At 40.8% G+C, this 14,605-nt stretch overlaps 1 protein-coding gene across 1 annotated transcript in view; it reads right to left on the minus strand.

The window, feature by feature from the left end:
- KIAA0319L (KIAA0319 like) overlaps positions 1-14,605 on the minus strand; it is a 202,265-nt gene that overhangs the window by 12,070 nt on the left and 175,590 nt on the right. Inside the window, exons 14-18 of the mRNA XM_077295806.1 lie at positions 14,191-14,339; positions 11,886-12,037; positions 10,745-10,883; positions 7,042-7,201; positions 334-476 (exon numbers count right to left, since the gene is read on the minus strand). Of these exons, the coding sequence (XP_077151921.1) occupies positions 334-476; positions 7,042-7,201; positions 10,745-10,883; positions 11,886-12,037; positions 14,191-14,339 (743 nt within the window). The remainder of the gene's footprint in view (positions 1-333; positions 477-7,041; positions 7,202-10,744; positions 10,884-11,885; positions 12,038-14,190; positions 14,340-14,605) is intronic.

The following is a 14,605-nucleotide window of genomic DNA, read 5'->3' on the forward strand; positions in this document are numbered from 1 at the left end:
AAAACTATCAGAATATTTATTCTGGAATGACACGTGCAATTTTTGGATAAAAAAAAAAGCCAGAAAAGGATGCAGGGGAAGACCTGTGCAGCTCACACTTGAACTCTACATTTGATGTACGTGCTGGGAAAGGCTCCAGGTGTATATGTCAGACATCCAAACGTGTGACTTGTGGCCTTGCTGGTTTACCATTAGTCAGTATGCCTTTTATGCAAGTTTTTTTTTTTTTTAAAGTGTAACTTAATATGCATCTTCCTATAGAAGATCTGTTTCATATATACACTACTTCTTAAAAACAAAAATACATTTAAAGAGAGATAAGTGCCCACTTACTGAATGTATCAATCTCAAGAGCTCGAAAGATAAGGAAATCATTTTGCTGTTTGCGTAGTTCATTGCGAAGCGTACAGGCAACCTGGTATCCTTTCATAACTAAATGAGGAGGTTGGTTCTTGACAAAAAAAACCACTTTAGTGCTGAAAGTGAAGACAATATAAAATGTAATGCCAAATGAGAAATCAAAATGGCAAAAATCCAAGTAATTGAAGTTATGAAATTCCTTATACTATACCATTTGGGAAAAATGGACAAAGTTATAATAGGATGGAAAAAAAATTGCGCACAAATGTACAAAATATTTTTAGAGCATACAAATCCATACAGAAGGTTAACACCTAGGAGAATTCAGATGTTCAAGAGTAGGTTGGCCTTTTAAAGGGAATCTGCCACGTGATTTTTTAGTAGGAAACTAATAGTATCCTGAAATAGGGTTTGGGCAGGCCTTCCAGAATCTGTAACATTAATTGCGGGAAAAAGTGTGATGCTCCAGCTCCTTGATATAAAATAAAAAATGTATTTGTTTTATGTTTAAACGTATAAATGCTCCTGGACAGCACTCAAGAAGAAAAAGCAGTGCGTTTCTATCGCCGCAGCGATCTTTGTCAAAGCTAACATTTATTGCTGTAGCTTCTCTGGTTTTCTTGCTGTAAGCACAGATGAATTCACAGCCGCACGCCGGCTAGTCATGGGTTTGTAAATCCAAAATGAATATGCACTGCTACCCACGCCTATAATCCTGCCCACCACTCTCTGCCAACGTCGGGGATAGTAAATGACAGTATAGGAATACCCCACATGTGCAGACCTAGGGAGGCATCGCGCATGCACAAGATTTTTACTATCACTGATATTGGTGCAGAGGGGTATTCACTGTGCATAAGCAGAAAGCTACCAATCAGTGAGGGGGAGGGGTTATACAGAGCTTATTGATATGCTTGACTACCTGGCATCAGGTTTGTAAAACAATGATTTTATCAAAACTTCAGCAAGCAGCCCAGAAAGTGACACATGACTCGAATCAGGGTCTCTGTCTTTACATTATGCTGCTCCCAGATTAGGTAGCAAAATCCTGGTGACAGATTCACTTTAAGTTGCCATGTAGTTTACATAGGATGTAATAGGGTTTACCATGTCTCTGTTTAAATCATTCAGATGCAATCCGAGATCTGTAGGTGTCAGTTCTGTCGTAGACCACCAACACTCAATATAGACTGAGTAAGGCTACTTTTACACTTGCGCTTTCTGCTGTGCGTCCAGTAAAATAGCGTATCGACGGACATTATGAAAATAGTGAAAATCGTGAGTGACGCATCCAGTGTAATGACGGATGCGTCGTTTGTGTGAGAGAGAGAGAGAGACTCTTTTTCCCGGATATGAAAATCCTGCCGGGCATGCTCAGAGGGGAAAAACGTGATACGTCGCTGGATTCCAGTGTGTGACGGTCAGCGATGGATCCTGCGTCCATAGGCTTCCATTATAGCCGAGGACAGGCAGCGCAGGATGGGTCGCTGACCGATTTTCCGGCGTGCAGAAAAAACGCTCCTCTGAACATTTTCTCCGCACGACGGACCGCTATTTTCCAACGGATCCAGTGCACGACAGATGAAACGGATGGCCATCCGTCACAATCCGTCGCTAATACAAGTCTATGTGAAAATGCAGGATCCTGCAAATTTTTTTGCAGGATCCTGCATTCTCAAAAATCGACGGATTGTGACGGAAGCTGAAAAATGCAATTGTTAAAGTAGCCTAACAAGATGTATGCAAGAATGCTACAAAAATGGGCAAGTCCACAGGCAACATACTGTGTGGTACTATTTGGACAACCCCATTATTAAATGCTACATTGAGGGCATTGAATGTGTTTACAAATTTAAAATAATAATAATAGAGATGTTCACCACCCACATCGGTGCCGTTCCAGCAATGTCGGCGCTGAGTCTTCCAGCGATCAAGTGACATTATTGTGCCATGTGAGCACTGCAGTCAATCAGAAGCTGCCAATAAGCTAGAGCACTCTCACTTTCTTCGATGAAACTTGGACCTTGGGAAGAAGTGTGAGCATTGCATTCCATTAGCAGCCAATGATTGTGACATTGTTATGCCACGTGAGCACCAGGAGGTCCACTACCAACATCGATGAATTGGTGGCGATGTCACCAATGAGCATCTAATTTCTGTGGATAATGCTTTTAAGCTGCTGGATACAGATCTAACAGTATAAATTTCACAAATAGGTTGCTGACGTATGCATGGCGTATTACATGTGACTGGAACTTTGACACTTACAGTATATTTTAGTTGAAGCCAAAAAACCCAAGTACGACAGTTGCACATACAGTGGGGAAAGTAAGTTTTTGATACAAGGACAATTTTACAAATTTTACCACCCACAAAGAATGGAGACATTTATAATGTTTATCGTAGGTACACTTCAACTGTGAGAAACAGAATCTTTTTTTAAAATAATCCACAAGATCACATTGTATGATATTTACATAATTAATTTGCATTTTATTTCATGAATTAAGTATTTGATACCATAGAAAATTAGAACTTAATTTTTGGTACAGAAACCTTTGTTTGCAATTACAGAGGTCAGACGTTTTCAGTAGTTCTCGATCAAGTTGGCACACACTGCAGCAGGGATTTTGGCCCACTCCTCCATACAGATCTTCTTCAGATCTTTCAAGTTTTGGGGCTGTTGCTGGGCAACATTGAGTTTCAGCTGGCTAGGCTACTCCAGGATCTTGAAATGGTTGTTATGGCGCCACTCCTTAGTTGCCCTGGCTGTGTGTCTCGTGTCATTGTCGTGCTGGAAGACCCAGCCACAACCCATCTGAAATGCTCTTACTGAGGGAAGGAGGTTGTTGGACAAAATTTTGCGACACATGACCCCATGCATCCTCCCTCCAATACGGTGCAGTCGTCCTGTCCCCTTTGCACAAAAGCACCTCCAAAGTATGATGGTTGGGATGTTGTTCTTGGGGTTGTATTCATCCTTCTTCCTCCAAACACGGCAAGTGGAGTTGATACCAAAAATTCTATTTTGGTCTCATCTGACCACATGACCTTCTTCCATGCCTCCTATGGATCATCCAGATTAGCGAACTTCTAGCGGGCCTGGACATGTGCTGGTGTGAGCAGGGGGACCTTGTGTGCCCTGAAGAATTTTAATCCATGATGGTGTAGTGTGTTACGAACTGTAATGTTTAAGACTGTGGTCCCAGCTCCCTTAAGGTCATAGAACAGGTCCTCCCATGTAGTTCTGGCTGATTCCTGACCTTTTCCAGAATCATCCTTACCCCACGAGACGAGATCTTGCATGGAGCCCCAGACCGAGGAAGATTGATAGTCATCTTGTGTTTCTTCTATTTTCTAATAACTAGTTGGCCTGTGCAAAATTTTCGCACATTGGTTGTTGGGGGCACAGGAGATTTCAGGAAACTCAAGCTGGTCAAATGTTAACGTATTTAATGAGATGATGAAAACAGAGAGGTATTTGTATATGTAGATTGGTAATACAATAAATTGGTTTGACTAGTAGAGGCTAAAAAAATGTCTATGTCTAGAGGTTGTGGTGCCACCTGCAGGTTATTGTGTTTTTCCTGCAGGTTTCTGAAAATTAATGTTTAAACTGTATTTATAGATCAAATCGTGAATGTGTGGTTTGTGTTTTTCTTGCTGAAGGGGGCAAGTTTACCTTTCAAATGATGTATTACTTGTGTGTGTGGGGCAAAGTAATCACCGAAAAAGCAGTGCATGTTTACCAATGTGTTTGCATAGGTGACTCACCATTTGTGTGTGTGGGGCGAAGTAATCACTGAAAAAGAAGTGCATGTTTACAATGTTTTTGCATATGTGACTCAAGTGCAGTGAAGTGTGCAATCGTCGAATTTGCCTGAAATAGGCTGGGCAAGCACTTCGGCAAGCTGGAAATACCCCAAGGCAAATGCCACCTCCAGGTAATTTGACCTTTGAAATGGTGTATCATTTGTGTGTGTCGGTGGAGTATAAACGGAGCAAGTGTGCAATTGAATAGGCAGTGCATGTTTACAAATGTGTTTGCATATATGACACACCTGCAGTGATTTGTGCAATCCTCCAATGTGCCTGAAATCGCCTGGGCAAGGAGTTCGGCAAGCTGGAAAGCCCCCAAGGCAAATGTTTTGTTTGTGATGTCTATAAGCAGCTTTATGGTAGTGAGCTTTGGTGTAGTGTGGTGCCACCTGCAGGTCATTTGTCCTTACTGCAGGTTTCTGAAAATGAATGCTTAAACTGTATTTTGTGATCACATCATGGATGTGTTGTTTGTTTGGCTATTTTCTTGCTGAAGGGGGCAAGTTTACCTTTCAAATGGTGTATCTTTTGTGTGTGCAGTATGAACGGATATAAAGTAATCACCGAAAAACAGTGTTTAGAAATAATATAGAAAGATTGTGCCAACAGTTGTTGCCTTCTCACCAAGCTGCTTGTCTATTGTCCTGTAGCCCATCTCAGCATTGTGCAGGTCTACAATTTTGTCCCTGGTGCCTTAGACAGGTCTTTGGTCTTGGCCATGTTGGAGAGGTTGGAGTGTGATTGATTGAATATGTGGACAGGTGTCCTTAATACAGGTATCGAGTTCAAACAGGTGCAATTAATGCAGATAATGAGTGCAAAGTAGTAAGGCTTCTTAAAGAAAAAACTAACAGGTCTGTTAGAGGCAGAAGTCTTGGTTGGTAGGTGATCAAATACTTATTTCATACAATAAAATGCTAATTAATAGTATATTTTTTAACCCCTTCACCCCCGGAGCTTTTTCCGTTTTTCCGTTTTCGTTTTTCGCTCCCCTCCTTCCCAGAGCCATAACTTTTTTATTTTTCCGTCAATTTGGCCATGTGAGGGCTTATTTTTTGCGGGACGAGTTGTACTTTTGAACGACATCATTGGTTTTAGCATGTCGTGTACTAGAAAACGGGAAAAAAATTCCAAGTGCAGTGAAATTGCAAAAAAAGTGCAATCCCACACTTGTTTTTTGCTTGCCTATTTTGCTAGGTTCACTAAATGCTAAAACTGACCTGCCATTATGATTCTCCAGGTCACTACGAGTTCATAGACACCTAACATGACTAGGTTATTTTTCACCTAAGTGGTGAAAAAAAATTCCAAACTTTGCAAAAAACAAAACAAAACAAAATTGCGCCATTTTCCGATACTCGTAGCGTCTCCATTTTTCGTGATCTGGGGTCAGGTGAGGGCTTATTTTTTGCGTGCCGAGCTGGCGTTTTTAATGATAGCATTTTGGTGTAGATACGTTCTTTTGATCGCCCGTTATTGCATTTTAATGCAATGTCGTGGCGACCAAAAAAACGTAAATCTGGCGTTTCGAATTTTTTTCTCATTACGCCATTTAGCGATCAGGTTAATGCTTTTTTTTAATTGATAGATCGGGCGATTCTGAACGCGGCGATACCAAATATGTGTAGGTTTTTGGTTTTTTTTATTGATTTATTTTGATTGGGGCGAAAGGGGGGTGATTTAAACTTTTATGTTTTTTTTATTTTTTTCACATTTTTAAAAACTTTTTTTTTTTACTTTTGCCATGCTTCTATAGCCTCCATGGGAGGCTAGAAGCAGGCACAGCCCGATCGGCTCTGCTACATAACAGCGATCATCAGATCGCTGTTATGTAGCTAAAATGCAGGTGTGCTGTGAGCGCCGACCACAGGGGGGCGCTCACAGCCACCGGCAATCAGTAACCATAGAGGTCTCAAGGACCTCTATGGTTACAATGGAGGAGCATCGCCGACCCCCGATCATGTGACAGGGGTCGGCGATGCGCTCATATCCGGCCGCACGGCCGGATGCGGTAGTTAAATGCCGCTGTCTGCGCTTGACAGCGGCATTTAACTAGTTAATAGCGGCGGGTGATCGCGATTTCACCCGCCGCTATTGCGCGCACATGTCAGCTGTAAAAAACAGCTGACATGTCGCGACTTTGATGTGCGCTCACCGCCGGAGCGCACATCAAAGCGGGGGTCCCGACATGTGACGTACTATACCGTCACATGTCGGGAAGGGGTTAAATAATGTGATTTTCTGTTGTTTTTTTTTTAGATTCTTTCTCTCACAGTTGAAGTGTACCTATAATAAACAACAGAGACCTCTCCATTCTTTGTAGGTGGGAAAACTTGCAAAACAGGCAGTATATCAATTACGGTACTTAATTTCCTCACTGTACATGCCATTTTCATGAGATGCAATGTATTCCTATATAGCTGTACCACTATAAGAAATCTTATTGTGAAACAAGACAAAAAAAGTCACAGCTACATATAGCCTATTTGTAGTACTACAACTGGAATTGATAGGAATATAAGTCTCATAAGACTTGTGGGGGAAAAATGAATTTAAGGTTTAATTCTATGGCATTTTTATTACCAAACAGATCTTATTGATTGGCTCAATCAAGAGCTCACATTTCACTTCCTAATGACAGTATGCTTTTTTTAATTTCTTTTTTTTATTTAGAACCCTCTGCCAAATTAAAAAAATAAAATAAAATCAGGAGCAGAAAATCCCTTTAACTTGTCTTATTGATGCATTTGTCATTGTGTTACCTGTGAAGTATAACCACCTTGTAGCTACTTCCATGTAATGACTTGTATCATTTTGTAAGAAACACAATATTCTGAAATGGATCAGGAAATAAGGAAATACCTTTTTTCGGTGTATTGCTGGATCTTCTGCACAGTGATGTCCGAATCTAAAACGCCTAGAAGTACCCCAATCTGGCGCATAAACATCCCCTTCTGTCTTTCAGTCAGCTGGCTGACACTCACATCCAGAATCATCTCCACCAGGTTATTCTTCATGGGGTCTGAAAAACAGAAGCAAAGTTGGAATTACATAAACAACTACTACAAAAGATGGCATAATAAGATAAAAACAATAAACCACTATCAAAGTCTCCTCACATACATATTATTACATATGTAATAAAACATTTTTCTATTTAAAACAAATGTAGTAAAATGTACAGTACCAATATCATTTTTACAGGGCCTATATGAACGTCTACATTGTTCATTTACAGTTTTGGGGATACACTTCCTGTAGCAAGCATTATTATTTAGGTTTTCACGCTTTCAGGTAGGCATTAGGTAGCGTTCACACAGACACTGGATTCTTTTGGCAACACAATGTAACATTTATTTACACAGGTTATACAGCTCCAAAACAAAATTATAAACATAAATCCCTAGTCATGTCCAGGCGCTAACTAAACAGAACAGACCCAGGCTACTCATACAGGACTGAGCTAGTCCCAATCTGGCCAAACACAACAGCTATTATCCATAGCAACCACTGATACTTGCAATTTGGGGCACACGGCCTACACACTTCTTAAAGAGAGATATTCTGGCCTTTCTCTCTCTGTTGAGCTCCAAGACACATCTAGTCTGGTCTGCTTCCCTCCAGCTGACTGAGGTAGATGAACACCCAGCCTGTTTATATGCAGTGCTGCCAGGTGCACTAATCAAAGCCTGCAAAGCTAGAATTTAACCCTAGCCTACCTGGTATTGCTACAGCACATATAAAAGGAAATAGTAAATGAATATTGCAGGGAGTGTTGTCCAAAATAGGTGGTACTAGATCTGTAGGATCATTTGAGTACAAAAAGCCCACTTTTCATAGTTTAACCTTATTTAAAAGTGTTTCTTCTCAATTCACATCCAAAAGTATAATTCTGAATATTACTTGTTTCCCATTACTTGAATGCACTATATTTTAAAAAAAGACGTTTTGCCCAAATGTAGATTAACTTTACAGAGCGCATCATCAAGAAGTATTTTATTTTTAGTTTGTTAGGCAAACCCTGCATGTGTTTGCGGCTGTTGAAGGAGTAAAAGTTGTGGAATTATGAATATCACAAGATCAATAAAAATGTTAATGATATGTAAACGATGAAAAAATTTAAACAACATTTTCATAGTTTCGATCTATTCAGTAGTGGAGCATGAGAAATACACAAACGTATATGTGTTGTCACGCTATTAGTAAGGTTGTTAATGGTGGTCTAATAAATGTTCTGTGATGCTAAATGCACTGGAGCATGCAAATCTTCAAGATCCGCTGCTGGCAGCTATTTTAGGAATTGTTGGAAAATGAGATCCCAGATGTGCTCGATAGGAGACAAGTTTTGAAATACTGCAGTTATGGAAGCAAGTTTAGGCAATGCAGGCTGCTCACAGTTGAGTGAGTAACATGCAGCCTTGCATTGTCTTGTTGAAAAACAGTTGCTGAGATAGTTTGATGAAATGGCAGTATTACTGGTTCTACCACCAAATCAATGTAACCCCGAGCTGTTAGTGTGCTTAGAATGAAGGCTAGAGGGGTCAGGCTACTCTACAGTATGCTACCCCACACCATAATCCTAAGAGTAGGACAGGTGAGACGTTCCCTCATGAATAACCTCTATGACTATATGGCAAAGTGTGTAAGTGCATATAATTCTGTGATCTTTGGCGTCCTCCGGCTTTCCTTGGAGCGTGCCAACGCTTTGGTTGCCATGGCGATGCGTGACCACTTCCGGGTTTCGTCTACTCTCATTTCCGGGGTCTCTCCTTTTTAAACCTTCCGTTCACACTCTTTGTATGCCCCCTGACGAAGGTTTGACCACCGAAACGCGCGTTGGGGCGGAGGCGCGTCCCCAGGATCTTCAGTCCTCATTGCGGTGGGTACTCTGCTGCGGCGGCTCATTTATTAACATTGCCCTAATTATAACCTTGGAGACCGATAGTCCTATACTAATTGTTATTTTGACACAGTATATTGCTAGCCTATTGGTGTTTATATTACTACGGTCTTTGGAGATTTTTTCTGATTGCTGCCTGCAGCTAGGTGTCCCACCCTTGATGGATTAGTCCATATACATTTATATTTATTTTGGATTTGTTTATTTTTTCTGGTTGTTTTTCACAATTTGTTTATTTTTTCTGTATTTTGTTGGTATATATTATGAGTATGTGATTAGGCTATATACTATATCCTTTGAGGACTGTTATTCCTGTGTACGTGCCTCCTGCTAGTCTTTACAGCGTCTCCTATGTGTCGCCATCTTTATATCTCCTTCCTTACACTTGTTTTAATTGTCATTAATAAAGTATATTTTTTGGTATAATACTGTGTTTGACCATTTATCATCCTTTGTTCGTGTTATCATATAATTCTGTGTGTAGCGGTCATACTCTATATTCAATAAATCGAGAATAATAATAATAATTTGTTTAATTATTTCTGTAACTTTAAAATGTCTATCGATCCTACATTTAAGACCACTTATGTTCTGTTCTTAGTAGCGTCTTGGTTTCATTTTTTACCAGAAAAATACTGAACAAGCTATGGTTCATTTTGTAATGTATCCTGAAAGATCAAACCAACCTCTTATGCTGCCCCATTAGTTTTTTTTTTATATACATGCAATGATAGACCTCTCTGAAGACCCAAAGTGTTATCATGTCCATCTAATTCAGTCACGATGACACTGATTCATTGTTGGAAGACAATTGGCACAGGTCATTGACATGTAGTATAAAGTTTGATTTATACAAAGTAGTGCTACTATGTAGCAGTAATGTTTTAATTGTTAATATTTATCAGTAAATTCAACCGAGATTGATTGGATCAGCTGAAAAGTTATTAAATGTAAACTCACTGTTACCGTAATAGTCTATATAGATGTGACACAGACTTTCCATCTTGTGTTGCTGAAAGCCCTCTATAAATATTAAACTAAAGTCAGCCAAACCCTCCAATATTAGCTGGCAGCCTAATGCATATGGGTGCCTTCTGTCTATTCCAAACAGATAATGTCGAAGAAGAGAAGGCTTTGGCCTGCTGAGTTTTTGCCTGAAGATAGGGCCACTGCTAGAGGAATCTGGCAGTGGCTTTTTCGTAAAGAACACAGGATCAACCAAGCGTGTATGGGGTGGTCAGGAAAGCTACCTAACTAGTAACATAGTAACATAGTTATTAAGGTTGAAGGAAGACTTTAAGTCCATCTAGTTCAATCCATAGCCTAACATGCCCGAACATGTTGATCCAGGGGAAGGCAAAAAAATCCCATGTGGTAAGAGTAATCTCCACCATGGGGAAAAAAATTCCTTCCCGATCCCACATACGGCAATCAGACTAGTTCCCTGGATCAACGCCCTATCAAAGAATCTAATATATATACCCTGTAACATTATACTTTTCCAGGAAGGTATCCAGTCCCCTCTTAAATTTAAGTAATGACTCACTCATTACAACATCATTACAACTAGTGTGTAAGGGGGCCTATACAGATTAGTAGCTGCTTGTATAGATAATTGTCTCAATTGTATATACATTTTTTGATTAGTGGAAGGATATCCCTCACCTGGCTTCACTTCTACAGTTGTCCTGTCATTATCACTCTCTCCTTTTGCATCAGCCACCCTTAAGTGAAAAGTGTAGGTTCCTTCGACAAGGTTAGAGAGAAACAGGACTGAATGATGATCGGAGTTATTCAACACGTCCTGCAAGAAAAACAAACTGCTGTGAGCCTTAATGATTGCCACATTATCCACAAATCTGTCATCTTTTCCACTCTGTCACCTCGCAATGTAATGCCTCACTTAAGATGCAAGACCGGTTGAACAGTGGTGGCCAAACACTTCTACGTGTGATTTACAAGTTGACAAGCATACTACAGCATTTTAGACATCATAAAGCAATGTAAATAATTTGCTTTTATACACTCACTGAAAATGTGCAAAATGAGAAGATGATGCTGGGTATATAATATACTAGAGTTGAAATATTTCTGTTAGCGTTTCACTAAAAGGAAAATCAAATCCCAGATGTGGTCCACTTACATTTATTAGTGATGAACAAATGTGCTCGGATAAGATGCTATCCCAGCATGCTCATGTGTTAACCGAGTGTCTTTGGCGTGCTTGGAAAAAATGTTCGAGTCCCCGCGGCTACATGTCTCACGGCTGTTTGACAGCCACAACACATGCAGGGATTGTTAGAAAACAAGTTATCACCAATTGGCCACATAGGTGATAACTAGTGATGAGCCGACGTGCTTGGATAAGGTGTCAACAAAGTGACTTTGGCGTGCTCGAAAAAAATATGTTCCCCACACCTGCAAGTCTTGCGGCTGTTAGGCAATCCTTGCATGTGCTGCGACTGAACAGCCGCGAGACATGAAGCCGCGGGGACTCGAGCATATTTTTCAAGCACACTGAAGACACTTGGTTAGCAATCGAGCATGCTCCGAAAACACCTTATCCGATCATGTTCGCTCATCACTAATTTTTATGTGTAAGTAACCTGTCCATAAAATGCAGCAGACGTCCCATTTTTCAAGCCTCACAATAGAAAAAAACATAGATTTTTCTTGTATCTTGACAGATAATCAATAAATTCCTTAATGGCTTCTTGTTGCATTATACAGAGGAAGCACCTTTACGCTCAATGTCGCTTACATTGCATCTCATTATACTAGTAAACTCATTATTGATTAGACTAACCCCCGCTGCTGGGCTGCTTTCATCTCGCTGCCACTGGAAGCTCACAATGCCCTTATCATCTGTAGATTTCGAGCCATCCAGTTCTGCTGTGTTGGTTGGCAATGTAATGACGACATTTCCGGAAATCTTTGCCACGGGTGGTTTATTAATCTCTGAAAAAGAGAATGTGTTAATAAATAATAATAATATGCACATACAAGGGTTGGACAAAATAATGGAAACACCTAACATTTTGGCATCATAATCTTCGAACATGTGATAAACATGCAAAAAATTGCATGTGGTAATTGATTGACATATGGTAATGTTTTGTAGTTGATTATTTGTGTTATGTGATATGTGTATGTAAATTAACTGTTTGTTTTGCATAATTGTAAGAACATTGATGAGAACCTGATACCAATGGCAGACCTCTTGGATTTTCAAAGAGGCCAAATTGTTGGTGCTCGTATAGCAGGCGCTAGTGTTACAGAAAGTGCCGGAATGCTTGATGTGTCAAGAGGTACTGTCTCCAAAGTAATGACTGCGTTTGAAAGGGAAGGAAAAAAGTCCGCAGCAAAGCACAGGTCTGGCCGAAAGTCAAAGTTGACAGAGAGACAGTCAGACTCTAAAGCGAATTGTGAGAGAGGATCGCAAGACCACGGCTCTGAAAATCACTGCTGAGCTCAATGAACACCTGCAGAACCCAGTTTCCACGAAAACTGTTCGTCGGGAGCTGCACAAATCTGGATTCCACGGAAGAGCTGCAATTAGAAAACCGCTGCTCTCAATGACAAATGTTTCCAAGCATTTAGAGTGGTGTAGAAACCTCCAGAATCGGTCCCTCGAGCAGTGGAAACATGTGATATTCTCAGACGAATCATAGTTTACCCTATTTCCGACCTCCGGCCGATTGTACGTTTGGAGACAGCCGAAAGAAGCATTCCATCCAGACTGCCTTCTCCCAACCGTGAAACATGGCGGAGGTTCTGTGATAATCTGGGGTGCTATTTCGTGGAGATCCGCTGGGCCAATGATATCCCTTCATGGAAGAATTAACAGCCGAGATTATTTAGGCATTTTAGGCGACCAAGTGCATCCAATGGTTCAAGCACTGTTCCCGGAAGGGAACGCCATCTTTCAGGATGATAATGCACCAATTCATACAGCTAGAATCGTTAAAGCATGGCACGAGGAACATTCTAATGAAGTTGAGCATGTCACCTGGCCCCCACAATCCCCAGACTTCAACATTATTGAGCATTTATGGTTGATATTAAAGATTCAAGTTAGACGTCGATTTTCGCTGGCATCGTCGCTCAAAGAACTGGAGGGTGTTTTAACTGCAGAATGGGTTAAAATTCCTTTGGAAACAATTCACACCTTGTATGAATCCATACCTCCGAGAATTGAGGCTGTAATCGCCGCAAAAGGTGGACCTACACCACATTAAACTAACTTTTGTTGATGTTTCCAGGTGTTTCCATTATTTTGTCCAACCCCTGTATATACTGCTAAAACTTGTCCATAGTCACTGCATGTAAATGTTGGACTTAAAAGATTTCAGAAAATTGATTTACTTTTTACTAAATGATCAGCACCCTTGTCCCTGGCATTGCAGCTCAGGTTTGTTCAAGAGGATAGAAATAAGACACAGATACTAAATATTGAAGTGGTATTGTTCACTGTCACCCCCTCAGGCGTTTGTAACTAAAAGAGCCATCTTGTGCAGCACTAATGCTGCATTCTGACAAGGTGGCTCTTTTAGTTATGCTCCCTGCACACGCTGAAATAAACACTTATAAAATGTGCCCCATCATACCGTGAAATCGTCCCGGGGTGGGTCTTTCCCCCCTAATCAGACACAGCACAGCCGTTACTCTGGGCCTGTGCGCGCCGCCTCCTTTTGCTTCATTAGTGTCCCTGGCGCCTGCGCTGTAAGTTCGAAGGGCAGCACAACTGCGCATGCCCGATAAAAAATACTTACAGCGCAGGCGCCGGGGACGTTAATGAAGCAAGAGGAGGCGGCGCCTGGTGCACACAGGTCCGGAGTAACGGCTGCGCTGCGTCTGATTAGTGGGGAAAGACCTACCCCGTGGCGATTTCACGGTATGAGGGGGCACGTTTTTTAAGCGTTTATTTCAGCGTGTGCAGGGAGCATAACTAAAAGAGCCACTTTGTCAGAATGCAGCATTAGTGCTGCACAAGATGGCTCTTTTAGTTACAAACGCCTGAGGGAGGTGACAGGTTCCCGTTAAGAAAATGCAGACCACTTCTCTTATCTCACACAACCCCTTTACCTCCAAGATTAGGACACTACGCTCACCTTCCTTCACAATGACACTGACTACGGCCATATCTTGCAAGCCTCGCTCATCTGTAACAGTCAGTGTAAACTCATACTTTCCAACCTGCAGACCAGTAACTGTGGCAATGCTACTGTTAGAATTTTCAACTTTTACTCCTGCTGGCCCCCTAAATTGAAAAAAAAATACTTATTAGTCAACCAGTTCAAGATGTGTTAATCGCCAGGCATGTTTTTATAAACAATAACTAAACTTTCAATTTGAAATAATTTTGACTAGCTTGAAAATTTTGAAGCTTTGCAAATCAACTTATTAATTTTTTATTAATTTCGCTTATAAAGTGCCATTAATTCCGCAACACTATCCAGACATTATCATAACTGTCTCCTTTGAGACTAATGATCTATACTCCCTTGGAATGTGGGAGGAAACTGT

This window comes from Ranitomeya variabilis, chromosome 3, assembly GCF_051348905.1.
Source record: "Ranitomeya variabilis isolate aRanVar5 chromosome 3, aRanVar5.hap1, whole genome shotgun sequence".
NCBI classification, from domain to species: Eukaryota; Metazoa; Chordata; class Amphibia; order Anura; family Dendrobatidae; genus Ranitomeya; species Ranitomeya variabilis.